At 41.0% G+C, this 22,476-nt stretch overlaps 2 protein-coding genes and 1 non-coding gene across 3 annotated transcripts; all 3 read left to right on the top strand.

Moving 5' to 3' along the window:
- Nucleotides 1-2,195, top strand: olig2 (oligodendrocyte lineage transcription factor 2). Its single transcript, XM_044215721.1, has 2 exons — nt 1-152; nt 644-2,195. Exon 2 carries the CDS (start codon nt 666-668, stop codon nt 1,482-1,484), a length of 819 nt encoding a protein of 272 aa, XP_044071656.1. The 5' UTR covers nt 1-152; nt 644-665; the 3' UTR covers nt 1,485-2,195.
- A 16,997-nt stretch (nt 2,196-19,192) lies between these two features.
- Nucleotides 19,193-21,027, top strand: olig1 (oligodendrocyte transcription factor 1). Its single transcript, XM_044215720.1, has one exon. It carries the CDS (start codon nt 19,553-19,555, stop codon nt 20,321-20,323), a length of 771 nt encoding a protein of 256 aa, XP_044071655.1. The 5' UTR covers nt 19,193-19,552; the 3' UTR covers nt 20,324-21,027.
- A 741-nt stretch (nt 21,028-21,768) lies between these two features.
- trnar-ucg lies at nt 21,769-21,841 on the top strand. The gene has a single exon. It is a non-coding gene; the product is annotated as a tRNA-Arg (tRNA).
- The last annotated feature ends 635 nt before the right edge of the window (nt 21,842-22,476 follow it).

The raw sequence follows: 22,476 nt of genomic DNA, 5'->3' as shown, positions 1-22,476 counted from the left end.
TCCTGGTGACCCGGCCTCTGTGCGCCTCAGCCCGCTATAAAACCCTGCGGTCGCACGCAGGCGTGCCAAATGGGCTGTCAGATGCGATTTGGAGTAACAAGTGGATTTGACGTTCAGGCTTTCTCACCATCGCGCTTGGAAAAACACTCTTGGTACGTGTTTGATTATTTGTTTTTAGGCAATCTGATAGACAATTGCTGTCATCTTACATATATTTTATGGCGGTTCTCCTACTTTATTTATGTCGAGCCAGGGGCAAGTAGAAATACAGTGTACAAACGATGTGGGCACTCACTGATAACGTATCTTTTATTCTTTATCAGATGATCCAATATCAATATAAAGAAAAAAACAAACAAACATATGATGTCAGAAATGCAGGCTTCTTGTAAGCCGTGTTTAAATATGACGGTTCAGTAGCTTTCAGGATACTTTTCCCGCAACAATCAAAATCCTGTTGTTTTTACATAGGCCACTTTTAATGAATTAAACGGATAAAATAGCTTTTTTTTAATCACCAGTCGTTGTGACCGCCGCCCCCCAAAAAATTTGAATATTATAGGCCTGCCTATTTGTGGTGGCGGCATGAGATGTGGATTTTGGGGTTCAGTAAATTAACTAAAAAAGTTTTTTTTATCTACAGAGCACCGTGCTGGACCAGGACTATGGACTCAGATACGAGCCGCGTGTCGAGCAGACCGTCATCTCCCGAGGTGGACGACATCTTCCTGTCCGCCCTGAAGAAATCTGTGCACGGCTTCTCCGGCGCCGTGTCCTCCACACAGAGCGACTCTCCGTCAGAGATCCCCAGCCTGCGCGGCCTCTCCGCCTCCGACGAGGAATCCCTCCTCCGGCTGGCGTCCAAGAAAGACCGTAAACTCCTGTCAGAGGGCGAGCTGCAGACGATCCGCCTCAAGATCAACAGCCGCGAGAGGAAAAGGATGCACGACCTCAACGTGGCCATGGACGGGCTCCGGGAGGTCATGCCCTATGCGCACGGCCCGTCGGTGCGCAAACTCTCCAAAATCGCCACCCTGCTGCTGGCTAGAAACTACATCCTGATGCTGAGCAACTCACTAGAGGAGATGAAGCGGCTGGTCAGTGAAATCTACGGCAGCAGCGGACACCACGGCGGCTTCCACCCATCAGCCTGTGGAACTATGACACACGCGGGGCCCCTTCCGGGACACCCGGCTGCTTCCCACGCCTCACACCCGGCGGTGCACCACCCGCTCCTCCCGCCGGCGGCCGTCTCCACCGCCTCTCTGTCCGCGCCCAGTATCTCCGCCGTCACCTCGGTCAGACCCCATCACGGACTCCTCAAAGCGCCCGCCGCCGGCGCGGGGCCGCTGGGCAGCAGTTTCCAGCACTGGGGCGTTGGCACCGGGATGCCTTGTCCGTGTAGCATGTGCCAAGTCCCGCCTCCGCATGTGTCCAGCATGAGCACCGTCGCCATGCCGAGGCTGACCAGCGACTCCAAGTGACTCCAAACTAAATGGAGACGAACTTTTGGGGTTGTTACAGACTCTCTTTCCCCACATTGTTACGCTTTTTATTTATCTTTGTTGCTGAATCCGTTGCGTCGACGGAGCCAGTTAAGACCAATGCATTGATTTTCCTCACTGGGACTTTGGGGTATTGCAACTAACTTAGTGTTTTATGGTAATTAACCTCAATTGTAACAGGTGTTTCTTCACAGAGCTCCTAAAGCAACAAAACTTCAGCTTATTACTGGAAATCTTTGATGGCCCAGGCATCTGTGTTTCTCTACAGTTGTGTAAAGATCAAATTTAATCGCTGGTGATTAGTTGCTTTTCCGTTCTGTGGGCCTGCAAGGCGGAAAGGTCCCAAATAAAACCACAAATATAGAGTGTAAATATGTAGATGGATTATTCTGTTTAAATAGTGGGAGATATTATATATTAGTCTTGTTAATGTGTGGGAAGACCCCCCCTCCCCTCACATGTTGCACCTGCTTTATTCTATCCGTCTTATTCAATGCTTCTCTCCTTATTTTCTCCCCAGTAGGCTGTCATTCTCTGTCCGACGCAAACAATTACCACTTCTTTATTTTTTTAATAAAAAAATGAAAAATGATATTTATTTACTTATTTTGGACGGAAGTTTCAGATCAATCTCTGATTATGTTGGGGTTTGAAATGTAAAATAAAGACGATTAATTGAAAAGTGAAAAAGTCTTTGGTGATGTTTTTTTTTAATGATCTTTGTGTAGCTTACACAGTAGAAGGCGGAACATTTAAAGCAGCACTGATACACCAACAGGCCTACAGATCACAGAAACACTGAACACCAACAGTATTACAGAGAATAAGTATCTTCACATCAAACAAACAAACCTCAACAGTATTTTTTATGCTAAATGACTTTCAACATCAAACTGCTCTTTTTTGTACATTCTGAGCAAGACATTTAATGTAGGCTACTTTAGGCTTTAAAAAAATTCACCTGAAAACTGACTTTTATAATAATTATAATTTTAAAGCATGCGGGTTATAAAAAATAGGCTATAGAAGAAACCTTTAACATAATTAATGGCATGTAAAGGTCCATCTCTTTTTCACAGAGAACACAGTGGCCTTCATTAAGATTTGCTTAATTACGCCATTCATTAAAATAAAAATTTAAAATAGCTTCATGTCAGGATTCTTAGCTAAATTACACAATTTTGTGATTTGAGCTACATCAATAAAATTGACTTGACTTCATAGAAAATCCCTCAAACAGTGTCTGTGCAGTATAGATTCAAAATTCTGCCAGAAATAAAATATATATATATATACAAGAGTTTGGTTCTTTTGAGAATCTTTTCACTTTTCAATAACTTTAATCTGAACCTAATTATTAGTCCTACATACAATTCATGAATTGTATCAGGAATTTATCTAATACATACAAGAATTTAGTTGGAAAACAACCATTTTCTTAGATTTAATAAATAAACTTAAAAATAACTGAATCTTAATATTCTATGATATACTAGCGTTTGTGCCCTCATGAAACACACTTGTTCTGAGCTTGTCTCTCCTCCTGGATTCAGATCAGAACAATGTCAGCGCTTGTGATCCTTTACAGTTGCACACAAGGTGACTTCAGCTGGTTGGGAATCAGCTTTATTTCAAACACAAACCCAACAGTGATGACTTTTACATGCACCTGTATGTCCAACTAGACTTTCGTCCTGCAGAATTTATCTGTTGTAATGGGCTAAAAGATTGATATATTACAGATATTGAAACTTTTCTTTTCTCTAACCTGTGTGACAAGAGGGCGACCATGAAAAGTTGCATTTGGAATAGTCAGCTTTGCAAAATATGCATGCAAACAGCCGCTTAGGACGCACACAAAAAGCTCTGCTGGCAGAAAGAAGCCAGTGATGAGTAAAGGCCGGTATACTTTGGGAAAAGGTAGCAGCTGCATAGCAGATTGTGCATCCTGTTGCAATGTTTTCCGAAGGCTTTTGAAGCTGGAACGATATGAACTAAATCTCTGAATATTCATGCATGCATTTGTTTATTCGTCTCATTACTGGAATTGAATTATTCAAAGTCCTTCAGCGTTTTGTAGGACGTTTCAGAGAGGAAGAGGTCATTTGGTGCAATACGACAAAACACAGTCTATTTACAGGTAAGCAATGAGACAATCATTCTTCAATAGGTCTCAGCATGTGCAAACAAACATTACATCTTAGAATAATAGAACAGAAATCCCTGGAATTCCTTTGCTCATAGATTCATACTTCATATTTAAAATTTTACTTTGCAGGACTATTGTTATGTATATTTCCAAAACCAGTTATACTTTCATCACAGCATTCACTTTCACGGCACATTACACAATATTCTCTCTGACTTCTTCCTCTCCTGCAGTCACATGGATTCATATTTGGTAACAGGTCACCAAACACACCCCACAAAAAGGAACAATTTTCAGCTGTCACTATTGTTCATTTGTTCTTAAGGTAGATGTGACCTAAATTATGCCAAAATACTGTTAAGCTCTGTTAGACACAGGGCAGAAAAAAGAGCAATAGCTTATAAGACAGTTTAGCCTGTTAATTCAGTCAGAAACTGTCATGTCATGCAACTTTTGGTTTATAGTCCCTCATTTGTTTTTGGCTGAACAGACTAAAAAGAGTGTAACTGAACGTCAGATCTCATTATCACAAATCACATTTCTTGTTTTGAGAAAGACAATCATTTTAGAGAGAGAGACAGAATCTTCAAACAGCCTTAAATGCTCTGCAAACTCACATAAGTGTTTTCAGTTAGACCTCTGCTCAGGTCTAATTAAATTAAACTTTTTTGCATCTGAAGAGCCTCTCCAAGTGTTTTGTCAGTGTGTGTGCATTTGTTCCTATGATAACTCCATTTTACTAAAATGAATCTTAAAGGTGTCAATTGTCCTAATTGCAACAAAGTTGACAGTAGAGTTACCACAGAGACATACCAATAAGCCACAGCTATTAACGCACCCACACAATCCTGAGAAGAGGTGTCATGAGACAAAATAAGTGAAAACACCTGTGTGGACTCTCTAGGTTTATAAGGACTTCAAACCTCTTTATTGTTCATCAAAACAATGTAATTATCCAAGTCTTTGGCGTACTCCCTAATGTGTCTACAGGCCCTTTTCGCCACAGACATTTTGACTTGTCATACCATGAAAAGCACAGGTGTTACTGATAACATTAATGATGGTTCTGTTCTGTTCAAGTGTCCCAGTGAGCCAGCATGCACTATACCAGGACCTGGTATAAATAAATAAAATTAATTATTTCTTAGTTCTTACTGTCACATGTCAAAATGTTGTCATTTATAAGGCCTTATGACAACTTATCAATTCAATTCAATTCAATGGGGGCTTTATTGGCATGGGAAACAGGCGTTAACAGTGCCAAAGCAAGTTTTCAGAATTTAATGTTGCATGAAAACTGGCTAATGGTGTTGACATGCCCACTCATTGGTTACTCATATGTATTAATAATACATATTATACTTTATATGCTATACTACACTGTACTTTGTTTTTAGATTGAATCAATTCACTTGTTCAGCTCAGGTCAACTTGCAGATGTTGTTTATATGGACAAACAACGTATTTTACTGACTTGAAGTTTTCCCATGACAATGTAATTTGCTACTTGCAGCTATATTTTGTCTTTTTCCTGTGGTTTAGTGTTAAAATGTTGATGGTATTTGTCATCTTGAGAGATTTCCAGCACAGTTCCAAAAGAGTGTAATGGTAGACAGTTTTCACTTATCTAAAACATCACAATGAGTATAAAAGAGAAGGACCTTCTGTCAAATCTCAGTATTTTGCATCTGCAGAAACATTCACCATAAAAGAGGCCCCAGTTAGTCTCCATACAGAAGCATCTAAGTTCAATAATTTAGTGCAGCCACAAGACACAATTACATGCAATGACTTGAATGTTTCAGTATCTAGAGCTGTTGGTGTCATTTTTGTTCTCTCCAGCTATAGTTGGACATGGCACATCTGATGAAGTTCTGCAGGTGATGAAGTAAAAGTAGACAGGGAGGTTGAAGAAAAGTTCATGCAACAAAAAAGGTAAACTACTTCACTTTACCACAAACCAATATCTGGAACAGAATGAACATAACAGATCAATGATACAGAGAGAGGATTAACACAAAATAATCCATACAGCTGTTTGGAGAATTAACAAAACCTTTTAACAGCACATAAAGGCATAAACTGTGGGATAATTATTCTTAGAACATCTGTTTTATAGTCTTCGTCCCACAGCTGCACAAGCATCATTTGTCAGTGCAAAATGCATTTAACATGGATTACAAAGTATCATATTGCAAAAATAATTGGACCCCCCTCTCTTTAGTCTAAATTTCAACATTGATCTATTCTACTCTTGATAACTCGGATATGTACGAACAGCAAATTCCAAGCTTTGCTAGTCAGGAACTCATGATTACACAACAGACTGCACCCAATGACAGCTATATTGGTGATAAATTAAAGAGAAAACAAAGTGTCTTAGTAAGGTGTTGTTCCACCACGAGCCTCCAGAACAGCTTCAGTGCTCCTTCTCATAGATTTTCCAAGTCTCTGGAACTTTAGCAAGCAACTTCTAGAGGTGGTGCGATTGCAAAGACAAGAGCGGACGCAAATTTGTGCTGGGTGACGCACATTGAGGTGAAGATGTATCAGCGTGAGTTGAAAATGTTTCCGCTTGAGCAAAAATCTCACGCCTATCCCACGGTTTTATGACTTCACTTCATAAATATTCAGAAACTGGAAGATAATACACATAATGTAACCTGGTGTACATTTTAATGAGGAAATGTTTTTAATGAACGTATCTGCAAAGACGCCAAATGTTCAAGCATCGTACATGTTCACTAACAATTTGTGTCATTTGTTTTCCCTTTAATGAATATCTACTCATGGCAACTAAAGCTTGCATACTGTTTTTAAGGTTGTATTTAGGTGCTCACAGCGCTTACTGAAGGTTAGGGAGAGATTGTGGTCTTGGTTAAATATTCAAAAGTCAGCACTGTCTTGAATGTTGACACAGGGCATGTTTACTTTTTTAATATTCAACCAAAACTATGATCTTTTCCAAACCCAAGTGTTTAATGGCCTAAACCTTAACCACACGTCGGACGCAGAATGTGAAGCTCAATCTCTGGTCCGACAAGACTGTGACAAGTTCTGGACTGGAAAAAACGTTGACAGTAGACATAATCCTGGCAGCAATTAGGTTTCCTCCAAAACGTGTCTGGTAAAACCATTTAGTAGTATACATAAATGTCATTTCAAGCAGGGTTGGTAAGCAACACAAAGAAAGTGTTCAATCTGAACTCACCTTAACACATCGGTCCAAAATCTTCCATAGGTGTTAAAGTGAGTTGAGATCTGGTGACTGCAAAAGCCAAAGGCTCTGATCCACATAATTTTATACTCATCAAACCCTTCAGGCCTTGTGCGCGCCGTGGAAGTACCTGCATTTGTTATGTTTCTCATTCATTTATCAAGATAAACTCAACATCAACATCAGCCGTGGCTTTTAAAATACATGACTACTTTAATTAGTTGCCTTTTTAAAATTCTGAACTAAAAATAACTTTAGTCCACAGTGATTAATAGATAATAGTTACATTCATTCAGATGGTGAAGATTTTTTGTCTTTTTGTCTTCTTTGGTTGGAGACATTTGGGAATAAGTTGATACAATGACATCTGACTCTCATGAGAGAGTTTTTCTTCTATACACCCAGATAAACATGGTGCTAAAGTTAAAAGAGAAACTGACTGAGTAGCATCTTTTCAGCTCTGCCTGAAAACCCTGGCCAATAGCAGCTGGGCTTCACATGCCAGTGACTGGATTTGAATAAACAGCTCCTTATCCACTGTTGGTGGCAGGCTGACTTATCCATTGATGCTGAGAGTCTGAGGTTGATTTTGTGACAGTTTAAATATTCATAACTTTGGACAGAAGGGGAGCACCAGTCTAACACTGTTGTAACTGGATTTAAATCTTCCTGAAAACACTGCACAGATGTACACTCTTTCAGCTCAGTGCATCATGTTGTGTTAGCTGAAAGGATTAAAGATTGGTGGGATGCATCAAAGGTGGTGGAATAACAGAAAGAGAAACAGAGTCTGTGATGGAGCAAAAGAGGAATAAGGGAGAGAAGATAAACAAACAAGCTATCTGAGACAAAGGCCGGATTTAACACTTACAAGGGAATAGATGGAGCTCTAAGATGAACATGAGACCTCACAGGTCACCCTTTCCCATGGGACTGATGTTTATTCCAACGCTGCCTCAGCTGCTCACCCTTAACTACCATTAAACACTGTGATGGACTCTAACACACATAAAGAAACCCTGACTGTATGGGTTAGACAAGCAACAAGTGGTTGCTTATGAGTATTTAGCTGTTTTTTGTCAACGTTTTATGTGTTGTCTATTGTTTTAACATGATACAAAACATTTTGTATCGTGTTTAAGAAATAGTTAGACTTCTTGGGAAATACACATTTTTCACTTTCTTGAGTTAGATGAGAAGAATGATCCCACTGTCATATCTGTTAGCAGCTGATTAGCTATTTACTGGCTCTGGAAGTCTGGAACATAACCCCCTGTAAAACCAGAAATTGTTGTTTTTACACTTCAGTTCTTGTATGAATCGACAAACAAGATATAATGTGCTAATTTTTTAGCTTTAGAGGTGCTGGTAGGTGGATTATGTTACCTTCAGATAGAGCCATGCTAGCTGTTTCCCCTGTCTTCAGTCTTTGTGCTAACTGACTGCTGGCTGTAGCTTCATATTTAGATATAGATATAAGAGTGGTATTGATCTCCTTTTTTAAATCTTTCGGCAAGAAAGCAAAATGGCAAAATATTGCTTTAAGTATTTGCAATGTTTCACTCTTAAGTGAACCCAACTTAATTTTACTTGCACACTAGTGGTGTGGCTCGAGGGATGGCACTGTCAGTTTGTTGGTCCACCACTTTGGTCTAAACTGAAATATCTCGACAACGTTTGGATGCATTGCCATAAAAACCTTGTACAGACATTCAGGGTCCCCAGAGGATGAATCCTCTGGTTGACTTTTCTAGTTTTAAGTGAAAGTGATTGATTACCATGAAATTTATACAGACTTTTCATGTCCCCCTCAGGATCATATTAACTTTGGTGATCCTCTGACTTTTCATGTCATTCATCATCAGGTCAAAATTTTAATTTGTCCATTCCCATGAGCCTCAGCTGGACCTAGCTGTTTAGTGCTAATTAGCCAATGTTAGCATGATAACATGCTAAACTAAGATGGTGAACACGGTAAACTTTATACATCTGTAAACATTAAACTTTTGTGTTAAACCTTTGTTGCATGTTAGAAAGTTGCATTTAGCTCAGTGTCAGATATCTGCACTGCACTTAAAACAAAAATTCACAAGAGGCTGCGTTGGTGGGGGTGTGGGCTGTTTCAGGTACGGATGAGATGAAGAAATACAGTCCAGGAATGCTAGTTTAAGAGTCACGAGTTGAAAGGGTCATCATCAGACTTACAAGTGTATGAACCAAGTATCCTTGTGAAGAGGGAGACCTCTCTGTTTGCAGGCTGATTCATGTCCCAGCCCTGTGCTCCTCAAATTCCCTTAGTGATTAATAAGCTTAATGTATTTGTTTTATAACTTCTAGACTACACAGCACATTGGTGTTGATTTACAAAGAAATGATTCAGAGATGCTTTGTGCTGGATTTTGAAGAGGGTGAATGCAGGCAGAGACACAAGTCCATCAAAAACATGAAGGGGGATTTTGCCTCTGCAATCTGAATATAGCACTGTGTTATCTTTTTTATTAAATTATTTATTTCCCAGGCTATTGTGCACCCCTGCAGTGCCCAGCGGCCCAACCTTTTCCTGTACACCTGCCAGCTCTGATCCTAATTGATTATAGATCTGAGTCAGCACCGTGGGTCTTACAATAACAGATTGGGTTGGGTGCGGAATGATTTAGAAATCAGATAATAGGTCGGTTATGGGTTTGCAAACTGGAACCATGCAGATCACTTGTAGCCTTGATCTGATTTGCAATGCAGCTTGCAAAAAAAGTTTACAATGGGGCAGTTACAGCAGCATCTGAATTTCATTAGGTGAGTCTCCTGGCATTCTGAATCCATTCCAATAAAGGATTGTTTTTGTGTGTACCGACTTCATATAAGGTGACGTTTACAATAAGAAAAACATATTGATGGGGAAAAATACTTTCTAGCATTTATAAATTCATCAGGATATTTCTGCAATGCTAGATACTAAACAACTTAACAATACTTGTGTTTGTGTTTGTGTGTCTGTCCAATAGTCTATGAACAACAGCAGATGAACTCCTCGATTGGGTGGATCAATGTGTTTAGTAAAAGCCCAGAGGGACAAAGACAGAAGGGAGTGAGAGAGAGAGTAAAGGAAAGCGAGAGATACAAAGCGAGAGAGCAGAAGATCCATTGAGTGTGTTTTTTTGTGGCTGAAGAATCGTCCCCAGTGGCTTTGAAAAGAGGGATAATCCTGTCAAGTAAGCAGACCTTTGGATATTCATGACTGGCCGAGCGGCTCCGTGGACTGAAGGAGGACACAGTCAGGATGGGATTAAACATCAAAGTGAATCTAAGGAGTGCAGGACTGGGACATGAATCAACCAATGCAGAAACACAGAGGTCTCAGAGGGGTGTGCTGCGGGCCAGTGGGGACCAGTTGTCTGGTGGGTGGACAGCACTTTGATGAGAGCCTCCTCTATGCAATTCAGGAGAGTGATATGGTGTGGTGTGTGCACCTGCCCCCAAATCTGAGAAACATACACGTACATAAGCATCACATTTACTAACAAAAAAGTTCTCATTACTGTCATCTTTCAGTCTGTTGAGTTGCTGAGGAGGAGAGTTGTGGTGACAAAAATGATCGAGTGATTAGACTGTCGCACACTTTTTTGTGCTTTTTCATGGTTTGGAGTAGGCCCCTCAGTTCCAATGAAGGGAAATCTTAATGCTACAGCATTCAATGATATCTAAGACAACAGTGTGTCAACAGTTTGGGGCAGGCCCTCTCCTGTTTCAACATACCAATGCCCTTATGCATATAGTCAGGTCCATAAAGAAATGGTTTTCCTAGTTTGGTGTGGAAGAACTTGACTGGCCTGCACAAATTCCTGACCTCAGCCCCATCTAACACCCTTTGGATGAATTGGAACACCAACTGTGAGCCAGGCCTTATCGCCCAACATCAGTATTTGACCTCACTAATGCTCTTGTGGCTGAATGGAAGCACATCCCTGCAGCCAGTTTCAAAATCTGGTGGAAAACTTGAAAGTGGAGGCTATTGTAGCCGCAGATTAATGCCCATGGTTTTGGAATGACATGTTTAACAATCACACAGGGGTGTATCAGCATCTGCTGGCATCCACATGTGTCTTTCCATTAACTTTTTATGAAATCACTCCACCTCTAAAATCTTTCTCTCTCTCTCTCTCTCTCTCTCTCATACACACCACACACACACATAGACACACACATTGATGTGAAGCTCTTACTTTAGTAACCAATAAAATGTATGAATGTGTGTGTGGATGACGTCCCATAGTTTGTTGACCATCTCACACTCATCTCTGTCCCCTGACTGTGGCCCTGCCAGCTCTGCCTGCTGCTGGCAGCTGGGACGTTTGGACAAAGAAACTCAACAGGATTCAGGGAAACTAAAGTGCTGTTGGGAAACACACACACACACACACACACACACACACACACACAGTGTCCTACAGTTGGCTAAAAGGGTTTAAATCTGTGATGAGACCTTTCTGACGTGTCTTTCATTGAGGGAAATGGATGGATAAATATGTACTTGCACTTGAGTCACAAAAAATCGATTTAAACAGGACTTGTATTCATACCTCTTCAACACACCAATCAAAAGTATGTTGGTATTTTTCTGATCTGACGACGCCCTGGTGATGGGGGCCTTACAAAACTGTCACAACAGTGATTATGTGATATGGCCATTTCCTGATCTGCTACCACTCTGGTTAAGGTTTGGTTAGGTTTAGGCAAAAACTGCTTGTTAAAGGGACAGTTCACCCCAAAATCAAAAATACATATTTGTCCTGGAACAGGACAGTAGAACGAAAATAGTTCCTACATGAAACTGCTCACAACAAATCAGCCATACCACTATGAGATGTTTTAATAACTACAACCCCAATTTGTCAAGTTACTGAAGCCTGCTATCATGTTGCGCTGCAACATATGTCTGCTCTCTGAGTTGTTGCTTCCCCTGGGGCCCGGGTTTCATAAATCAAATTATCACCACACTCAGAATGGCAGTCATCTGATTCACAAGTAAGCAGGACAGAAGTAAACCACAATTCTGTTTTCTTTTTTTCATTTCTAGGTCTGTATTTAACCATTTAATTAATACAACTGTAAATAAATAAAAAATAGCATGTAAATCACCTGCTATCACACTCTCTGTAGTTAACAGTCCTCAGGGGGAGGCCAGTCATGAGTTTGGACAACATCTGTAATAAACCTGCTGCAGTTTAATCAGAGTGGAGGCTAAATAGAAAGGGAGAGTGGTGGCAGCTTCAGTCTGATCTCTCAGGTCTTAGAGGGGATTTTAATGTGCTGAGAATCTGTGAGGAGCAGGAGCACAGTGGGAGGTGAATGAGCTGCAGGCGAAGGAGGAGGTTGTAAGGGGGGACATGGGTGTGTGTGTGTGTGTGTGGGGTGTGTGTAACTGTGTTTGTGTGTGTGATACAGGGTGTAGGGTGACAGATGTGTCCATCAACGCCTGAAAGACTCATCTTACATCCACTGCATCCATCTGTCAGCCTGGCGTAGCAAGATTTAGTGAAATCAGAGCAATGTCTAAAAATGCAACATAACATTCTCTATTCATGAAACAAGTGGGAAAAAAGGTTTACCTTTTAAACTCTGACATCTCCGTCAGTGGGTGCAAACTCTTGTTGTGCAACTAAGCACAACTAAAACAGATATATTTACTGTTCTACTCAAGACCCCAAAGTTTCCAAACACAACAAATATGTCAGACTGAATTTTGAGAAATTATTAACAAAATGCGGAAAAAGACATCTGGAATATTTCTTTTATTTTGTAATAGTGCTGCCATAAAAAACACAGTTACTTAAGTTTTAATTAAGCATCACATAGCCTCCTTGTTTGCTTATTGGAACAAGCAGATAGTGAACTTATATTCTTCATTGTCTGATAGTGTACTTTTGGTCATTCAAAGAAAAATAAGGCGAATTTGAGGTGAAAATCGGGGAGAAAGAGTGCGGTGGTCAGCGGGTGGATGGGTGGATATCCCAAACTCTGACAACCCCAAAACTGGAACATGTTTTCTGCCTTGAGCAAAGTTTTAATTTATCCACTGATAAATAGTAGCCTCTATTTGTAGCAAATAGGGGCGATTAGAGCACCAGACGCCTTTTTCCCAGTAGTATCTTTCAGCTCTTCCTGGTGGATCCTCGGTCAGCTGGGAGATGTGATCCCTGCAGCGTGTCCTGGTTCTGCCTCACAGTGTCCTCCCAGCTGGCCGAGCGCGAAACGTGTCCAAAGGGAGGGCTCCAGGGACAATCCCTAGCAGGATATGTCCACACAAATCTGGATGCATTTAAAAATACTATTATATGTTGGGTTTTTAATGATTGCTCATACACAGAACTACCACCCCATGTTTATGAAGGCTGAAAATCATACATCAGCATTTTCAAAGTGCAACAGGGTTGGCCTAGTCAAAGTCCTGACCTGCATCCTATTGAGATGCTGTGGCATGACCTTAAAAAGGCAGTTCATGCTTGAAAACCTTCCAATGTGCCTGAATTACAACAATTCTGCAAAGATGAGTGGGCCAGAATTCCTCCACAGCGCTGTAAAAGACTCATTGCAAGTTATTGCAAACGCTTGATTGCAGTTGTTGCTGCTAAGGGTGGCCCAACCAGTTATTAGGTTTAGGGGGCAATCACTTTTTCACACAGGGCCATGTAGATTTGGATTTTGTTTTCCCTTAATAATAACAACCTTTATTTAAAAACTGCATTTTGTGCTTGTGTTATCTTTGACTAATATTTAAATGTGTTTGATGATCTGAAACATTTAAGTGTGACAAACATGCAAAAAAAATAAGAAAACAGGAAGGGGGCAAACACTTTTGCACACCACTGTATTATATATGTATATTTTAAGATATAGCCACAGAGTTTGGATTAATTTGTGAAGAAGGACAAACACTCAAACCTTCACAAATCTCTGAACCTCTCACTGTATCCTGTATTGACCAGACACCCAGTTACGGTGTTCTATCTTAACTGCTCATTACCGCAATCAGATTTTTAAAGGATAATTCCTGTTTATTACATCAAACAGTTTGGGCAAGTTTGTTCGCCTTAGTTTTCTCTTCCAAATAAGTTTGGCTAACCTGGAGGTCAGTTTACAACATGAAACATGGCGGTGCAAAATGGTGGCCTACATGGAAGGGGACCTGCTCCTTCTGTAGATAAAAATGGCTTATTCTAAGGTAATGAAAACACAATGATTCTTATTTTCAGGTGATTTTACACTAATAAAAACATACTTATAACTATTATATTCCATTACTGCCAATAGCTCCTCCCAAATGTTACATACTGGACCTTTAAAGGAAGGATGAGAAAGGTAAAGGTTTGTCAGAGTTTGTATAGATGCAGTCAGTGGGTGGTCAAATTTCTGTTGATTAAACATTCAAGTTAAGACTCTCCAATGTTAGAACGTCCATTTCTGCCAATGGATCACAAAGACAAACCCCACATTTCCGCACTGCAGCCAGCTTTTGTTGCAGTCTCTTTATTTGGCAGAAACACATTCAATGTCTGTTCCCCTTTCCCACCTCTGAAAACCCACCCTTGGCCTTGTGCCGCTAATAAAACCCAAAAAGAAACATCTCAACCCACCCCCATAACATTAAACTTTAACTGGGGTGCTCCTGGCTTCGATCGCTTAGTGAGAAGAAGAAGGAGCTCTGTGTTTGACTTCTGACAAGGATTCCTGTCGAAGTTTAGTGTCTGTGAATCTATCATTGTCACGGTTAAATAGGATCGGGGGTTTTAAGGATACTTTGTGGGGGACGGGTTAACTAACACTCCCCTATTAGCAGCCATCTTACAAATCCCTGGTGGCATTGTTTCAGAGAGGAACATCTGCTATAACAATGGACTATCATTGAGCTAGGTTATGTTTGGGGTCATTTTAAATGACCACAATGAAAGGTTAGAGTGCTTTGGCTTGACTGTTGCAAACAAATCAATGTGAAAACTTTAACATTTTTAAATGTCACAGGATTTTCAAGTTGTTAATTTGAAAGTAACAACACATCTAGATAGTGCAGGAATACAGCTATCAGACACAACAAAACAAGCAAAATTTAATGACAGAAAGTGTCAATGGAGCATTTAGCAGCATGAAATATGAATGTGGCAAATGTCCATCTGTATTTAAACAACTGTGACCAACTGAGCGTGTGCAGCTATTGAGAGTGAAGCATTTAGGCTCTCTTTCACAAAGGGCCCGGGGGCTTAAACCTTACACCCCTCCCACCTTCATTATCCCTGCCACACTATGATCAGCACCAAATGCCGACTATCCCAGGCCAGCGCTCACAAAGCATGCTGGGAAGGACAAAAGCAGACCTTCAGCTGATTGGTTCCACCTTATTAACAGCTTGTAATCTTCTCATGTCTTTGGCCAGGCCTCACAGAGCAGGAGTTAGGGCGAATAGACGAGTGTGTCCTCCGTCCTTGCTTTGATGCAGAGCAGCCTTTTCCCTCTAAAAAGTCCTGCTCTGTTATATTTCCATTGTTGCTGCTGCACCTGTTTGCCCACAGGGACACATGGAGAAAATCAGTCACTGGCAACTGTTAATTTCTCATTAGACTCTCTTTGCACATTGTAAACAGAAGACAGTTTGGGATGTAAAGCCTTTAGCAGGTGCACCTCCTCATTTAACGTTCTGGTTAGCTACTCTGTTAGAAAAATACCAGAAATACTGTTTATTAATCTAAACAGGATTTTGCAGGGTTTTATTGTTATTAGTGCAACCTAAAATAAATGAATTAGCTGATTTTCTCATTGAGAGAGTCTGATGCAATTTGGAAACTTTTTGATGTTATTTTAAGGTTTACAACATGATAAGTCCTCCCACCGAGACAACAAACACATCGACACACCATCAAGTGACACACAAAGGAGCTCAATCAGACACCTGATGTAAATTGACTCCATTAAGTCAAGATTGTGTCCAGACCTGCAGCAGCCAGCCTGCGGCTTGACTTAATTTGTGAAACTGTCTCTTTATATCTATTGATTTATAATTATGCCAATTTGTACTCAATTAATGAGCAAATAGAGGTTATTTTGTGTGTGTTTCAACAAGGAAACATCTGCTCTGGTGGTTCAAACTGAGGATTCAATGTTTTCAACATTTTCTCCTCAAAATAATATGTGAATTTATCTGTGATTATTTATCAATATTAAAAGAGAATATAAAAAATAAATAATACAATAATAATTGCAATTTAACATTTTTACAAATGCCATTGGCAGTGCAAATACCCTGTAGTTCAATGATTTATTGTTTTGTTTTTAATCTCCGTACTGGAGATTTGTGGGTTCAAAATCATGAATACAAACAACACTAAGAAACCACACAAAGAAGAAAAGAAAAAGAAAATCAAAAATGCATTTTTTTAAAACTTGTCCTGTTGATGAACGCCAAAAAATAGTTACCATACCATACCATTTTTTTCAGTGGTATCACTTTGGGTGTATTTTTCATCCTGTATTGGGGGATAAATTGACCCAGGAGTTTGGCTGAGGTGTCTTCCTGTCTGTCAGCCGCAGGAAATGGCTCCACACAGACGAAGCATTTAGCTTCCAGGTGCAGACCCACCATTGGACGGCCTTGCCCAGATGGATAGTACTCCTTCCACCATAAAGACACTAGTCTTCCCCCTGCCCTGAAGCCACCGGTGCTCCTGCCCTGGTCCAGCCTCATCAAAAGGAGCCTGGAAGCTGGGAGGCGGATATGCTGGGCTGCAGCCCCAAATCAAGCTCACTTTTCTTTCCCTTGTAAGTGGTGGATAAAAAAGTGGGGGAGGTGCACTTTTCTGGTAGACACCAGCTTCTTTCTTTCTCCTCTTTTCTGACTTTTGTATGTGTGGCTCCTTGCAGGTGTCCTTTTTTCTCTCTCGACACTGAAACCAGATCCCAAAATACAGTCAAAACCATCACAGCTTGTTTTCTTTCATTACTCAGTTTATTACCTCTCATTGTTAGACAGGCACTAGAAATCAAATTGAACTCACAGGCACGCACACAAACACACACATGCACACATTCATCCTGGCTGCCTGCACTCTGTTCTCCTGCAGGTGCGAGGGCCATCCGCCTGGCTCTTTTCATGAGGCCCTCCCTTTCCTGTCCGTCTGCAGCCGTCCATTCAGCTTCAATCACAGCACCAGCCGGACGCCACCGGACCACTGGCAGGGAAGGGAAGCGCCTCCACACACATCTTTCACTTGTTGAACGACAAGAGAAGAGCGGCTGGGGAAAAAAGAAAGGGTCTTCCTCTTCTGCATCTCCTTCTGCTTTCATCGTAAACAACTTGCTTTCTGTTTGTAACGGTGCTGTCCTTCCCCTCTTCCCCCTGCCTTCCTTTTCTCCCGCTCAGATGGGCTTTACAAGGAGGAGGGGGGAAGGAGTGCAAAAAGAGGACGGCCAGGCTCTCTGTGCAACGGAGTGATGCTGAGGTCTTTTTGTGGCTCATGAATGGCACATTTGAGGTTTCCAGCCTTGCTCGGTGCCCCAAGCCAGCTTCACCTGTGGTTGGAGTCAATTGGCCTGTTGTCTGCCTGTCTGGAACCGTGCCCAGCTCTCTGCCAGCCAATTTGGTTAGCATAGCCGCTCAGAACTGAGCAACAATAACGCCCACCTCAAAACCACACTTAACTCCTGCTACACAATGATGTATCCATTCACTGTTTGCCAAAACTGTTCTCTGACACGATTAGTACCCATGCTAATACTGCTAATACCTGCTCTCTGTCACATAATGACATAATGGCTTCCATGTTGTTAAATGGCTGTAGTGGTACATTCCATTAAGCTCACAGTTTGTGTGTGCTTTCAATTAACTTAACACAAAGAAAAAGTAAGCAGTGTTACTCATGGTGTCAGGTACTAACGAGAGTCTAGCCTCACAGAGAGTTCTGTGAGGCTGTGTTTAGGCACAGGGCTGCTTTGAGCTAAATGCTAACATCATCATGCTAACATGCTCACAATGACAGCTAACTTGCTGATGTTTAGCAGCTAATGTTCATCATGTTCACCATCTTATTTTAGTGTGTTAGCATGCTAACATTTGCTAATTAGCACTAAAGTACAGCTGAGGCTGACAGGAATGTGATTATTTTTGCAAATATTTGGTCATAAACCAAAGTTTTGGACAAAATGAAAACTTCAGTCAGGAGATCACCAACGTGATTCATCATCTGGGGACCGTGGATGTCTGTACAAAATTTCATGATTTTAGGGCTATCCAATAGATATTTCAAATTCTGACTAAAGTGGTGAAAGAACAAACATTACCATAAAAAAAATCAAATTGTACAAAAGGACATTACAGTAAAAGTTATTTTGTCACGAAAACAACAGATCAGAGCTATCACAATGTCCTTATTTACCCCTATTCATTCACTATCTGCTGTACTGAGACTCTTTAAGTGTCTGTCATTCCTCCTGGTTGCATTTATCTGAATTTTTCATCCAGTACAATCTGCATGTAATGGATCATCCTCTTCTGTGTGTGGAAAACAGCTTCTAATATGATGTCTGGACATCTTTAGATAATCCGCATGTTCAAACTGACCTTAGTAAAATTAATTAGAAAATCAGTGCTCCTCACAAATGGAAAATCTGATAAAAATCAGACAGTTGTATGTTAGACGCAGACAGTTCCTCATTGAGATTAAATTTCTCTTTTACAGGAGTGTCCTGGCAAAGATAGTGACAGCAAAAAGAACAGAAAATATCTGAGTTCCAGGACAACCTGGAAAAAATGGATCCTCTCATCTTCTCTTTACGTTTGCAGTCTGATCATATCAAAAATACAGTAAATGTCAGTTAATGGGAGTCTAACTTTATTGTACTCATGTTCAATCTGGTAAAAGTTTTAATGTTGATGCTCCTCACACATGAAATAATACAGCGTTATAAAAAACTTTCAAAACAAAAGATTTGTTTCCATAGAACACTATGGACTTAATTGTCAACTGCATATGGTAACTGAGTGTTTGGATTGTACTTGTACAGTACATACAATACTTTTATGCTGTATGGTCTTCTTGTGCACAGGTTTCTCTTCAAACAGAGAAACTGATCTCAATGAGATTACCTACTGGATTAATTAAATAATCCACAGAATTTTTATTTCTAATATCTTGCCTGGGATTCTACTGGTGTTGTCACCATGTACCAGTTGTTTCTCATTTATTGTCAAATGTCAAAAAGTCAGAATGAGTTTCTAATGTGTCGGGGAGGAGTTGAGCTGAGGTGGGGGTATGTGAGGGGAGCATTTAGCTCACTTATCCACTGTGTGAGCTGTCATTCTCACCACACGCAGCTGTGGAAATGAGATAAAACTGAGCTGCCACTTTAGGAAGCTCTCACTCAGCCAGAAACCTCTGAAGCCCAAAAGTAAAAAGTTTGGTGACTCGTTATTGTGCTGGATGGCAGCTGTTTTCTGCAAGCAAAGGGGAGATCAACAGGTGGAGGGAATGAAGATTTTTTTTCCCAGTTTGTGGATTTTTTAAAAGCAGAAGTGAAGTATTTTTGCTTTGACTATTTTTGGTTTGTTTCTCAAACTTTATCTTTTGCTGAAGACATTTTTAATAAGACTACACTACACTGAACTACAACTCAGAAGACTAGCCCTCCACTGAAGAGACTATGAATGTGCTGTCAAACCCAGTGATCAGGGCCCAGGAGCAGTCTCTACCTCTCTGTGGCCCCGGGTCTGTCCAGGATTTACCCCACTGCCCTCCAGGGTTCAACCTGAGCTCCCGCCTAAATCCTGCACCCATGCTTGGCCTCCAGAGTGGCCAAAGATCAACCAAACCTCAGAGGGAGCTGAGCCCCGAGGAGCAGCAGGAGCTCAGGAGGAAGATCAATAGCAGGGAGAGGAAACGGATGCAGGACTTGAACATCGCCATGGATGCCTTAAGGGAGGTCATGGTGCCTTATGCCTCCTCGCCATCTTCTGCCTCCTCCTCTCAGTCCCACCAGCCTGGAGCTCCTCCAGGCCGCAGGCTCTCCAAGATTTCTACCTTGGTTCTGGCCAGGAACTACATCCTTCTCCTGGGTTCGTCTCTGCAGGAGATGCGGCGGCTGCTGGGGGAGGTAAGCGTCGGGATGGGGGTGAACACAGGACCAGTCCCCCGGCTGCTGCTCGCTGGAGGTTGGCCCCTCATCTCTGGGCCCAGTCAGCTCCTCCTCACCCAGGAGTCCCTCCTCACCTCAGCAGCCTCCTCTTCCTCTTCTTCCACTTCATCATCCTCTTCTGCTAAATGTTCCCTGTTGTCTCCGGGCCCTATGGAGGCCTCTCTGGCTCCTATGCAGTGGAGCTCAGCAGGGGCCTCAGGAGGGCCCCTGTGCCCCTGTGGAGTCTGCAGACTGCCTAGATTTAGCCACTCCACTCCAGCTCCAAGATTCCCAAAGTGACATGTTGAAGTTGAAGTTGAAGTTGAAGTTGAAGGGGATTTCTGAAGAATGGATTGTTACATGTACGCAACATTTTTTATATGAATTGTTATTTTTCTAACATTTTTAACACGTTTATAATATCTTCCTGTAATTACTCACGATTATCCTTTGATCTTTTTAAACCTAATGGATCTATGCTGTATTTGGTAAGCCAGTTTCTTTATGAAGTAATTCTAATAATCCACTGTTTGTTTCAGAGATAAGTTGTATTTTATTACTTCTCTTTTGTCACAAACAAAGAAACAATTGACTACTTTGATGATTCTTGTAGAAAGTGTAAGCTGTAATGACTGTATGTGTGGTGCAGTGTTGTAGCTTGTAGGGTGAAAGATGGTGACAATTTTAGGGACCGACAACTGTAGAGGGCCCAAATCAAGGACTGAAATAAAAATGATAATATTTAAAAGCTCTTCTGAGTTTCTTACTATGAGCAATGGGGTCCTACACAAACTCATTATTAGCTGCCAAAGTAGTTTTGTTGATTTCACATGAGAGATTTCTGTATTTGTGTTTTTGTCTGTGCTCTTTTCTTGAATGTTCAAATGAGTGTACCTATATTTATTGTATGTGTATTTAAGTTTGTGTGTGTGTGTGTGTGTGTTTGTTTAAGAGAAGTTGAAAAAAAGACAAATCCCATTTCTGCACTAAATACTGATTCTACTTCTTGGAGCAGTTGTGGTCTAAATGTTAGAGAAGCAGAGACTCATAGCTGGAAGGTTACTGGTTTGATCTTCGGACCAGCGAGATAAATCTGGGTGGGGAAAGTGAAAGACCAGCGCTCGTCTCTCCCTCATTACCACTACTGAGGTGCACCTGAGCAAGGCCCTGAACCCCCAACTGCTCCTGTGGAGCTTCCAAGTGAGAATGTGTGTGATCAGGCAGCTCTCAGCAATACATGCCTGGATAAAGAAAGGTAAAGGTGAGAAAATTAAATATACTGAATTAGTATATATACTAAAAAATGCTTGATTTTTGAGTGTACTTTAATTGTTTTGCTTTGTGATGGACAATATTGTCCCACAATGCAATGCACAAAGGAAATTAAAGACAAAATTAAGATAAATGGTGGCTCGAGGAAACAAAAAATATTTAATCTTTAGGAACACCTTTAGTTTTTCTCTTTGTGAAGTTCAATTGGCAGTGGTATTCCAAAGTCAGTTTTATTGACGGTACAGTGCATTTTACAGTACAAATGGTAAAGTACATTCATATTTTGTATACTACACTGGAAAAACAGTCTACTTTGAAAATTTAGCTTAAATTACGCTGTATACTGTTAGTATGTAGTACACAGAGGAAGTGTGTCACAGAGAAACCACGTGTGTTTATTCTTCAACATGCAGCTTTGTGTACAACATGTGTTTCAGATGTCCCTCCTCTCAGCAGACAGACTCCTCCAAAGCGACCACGTGGCCTAATGGACAAGGCGTCTGACTTCGGATCAGAAGATTGAGGGTTCAAGTCCCTTCGTGGTTGTAACTCTGGCCGGAGTTCAATGTTGGTTAGAGTGTGGTGCAAACCAGTCTCCATATTTGCCATGTCAAAGTCTTATTTCAGATAAGATACTCAATAAAGTATTTCTGATTCTGATTTCTCTCTAGCAAGTACTCTAGCTTGGTCTTCACAATGCTGCAACTAAAACTACAAAATTTGGACCTTCATTGTCTCCCTATCCATGTCAGATCAGACTTTAAGGTGCTTCTGATGATGATTGTAAATAGGCTCCCGTGCTTTCCGCTCTCAGATTACAGACCTCCTGTCTGTCCCCAGAGTTAAAAAGAAGTCAGCTGTTGCAGGACCTTTTCCTATCGTGCTCCCTTCCTCTGAAATAATCTTGTGTGACTCTGTTGAGGCCTTCAAATCCAAACTTAAAACTTATCTTTTCACCTTAACTTTCAGTTAATTGCTTATTACTTGATTACTTCAGGCCTTGTACCTGTTACCATTATCCTTCCGGCAGGTCAGTCTCAATGCAGCTATTGAGCCTAGTACTAATAGTCCATGTTTGTCCTGCTGACGAGAATACTGTAAAGTCTCTGAAAACCACTGCATCTCTTTAACCCTCTGTTTGTTTGTGTGTCATAAGCACAGCCGTGTGCCTATCTCTCTCC

This window comes from Siniperca chuatsi, linkage group LG12 (assembly GCF_020085105.1).
Source record: "Siniperca chuatsi isolate FFG_IHB_CAS linkage group LG12, ASM2008510v1, whole genome shotgun sequence".
Lineage (NCBI taxonomy): Eukaryota > Metazoa > Chordata > Actinopteri > Centrarchiformes > Sinipercidae > Siniperca > Siniperca chuatsi.
Note: the sequence above shows the minus strand (reverse complement) of the source record. Positions and strands in the feature narration are given on the sequence as shown.

What these genes read in the sequence shown, in the direction of transcription:
- olig2 (XM_044215721.1), top strand. Translation starts at nt 666, where the DNA reads ATGGACTCAGATACGAGCCGCGTGTCGAGCAGACCGTCATCTCCCGAG.
- olig1 (XM_044215720.1), top strand. Translation starts at nt 19,553, where the DNA reads ATGAATGTGCTGTCAAACCCAGTGATCAGGGCCCAGGAGCAGTCTCTA.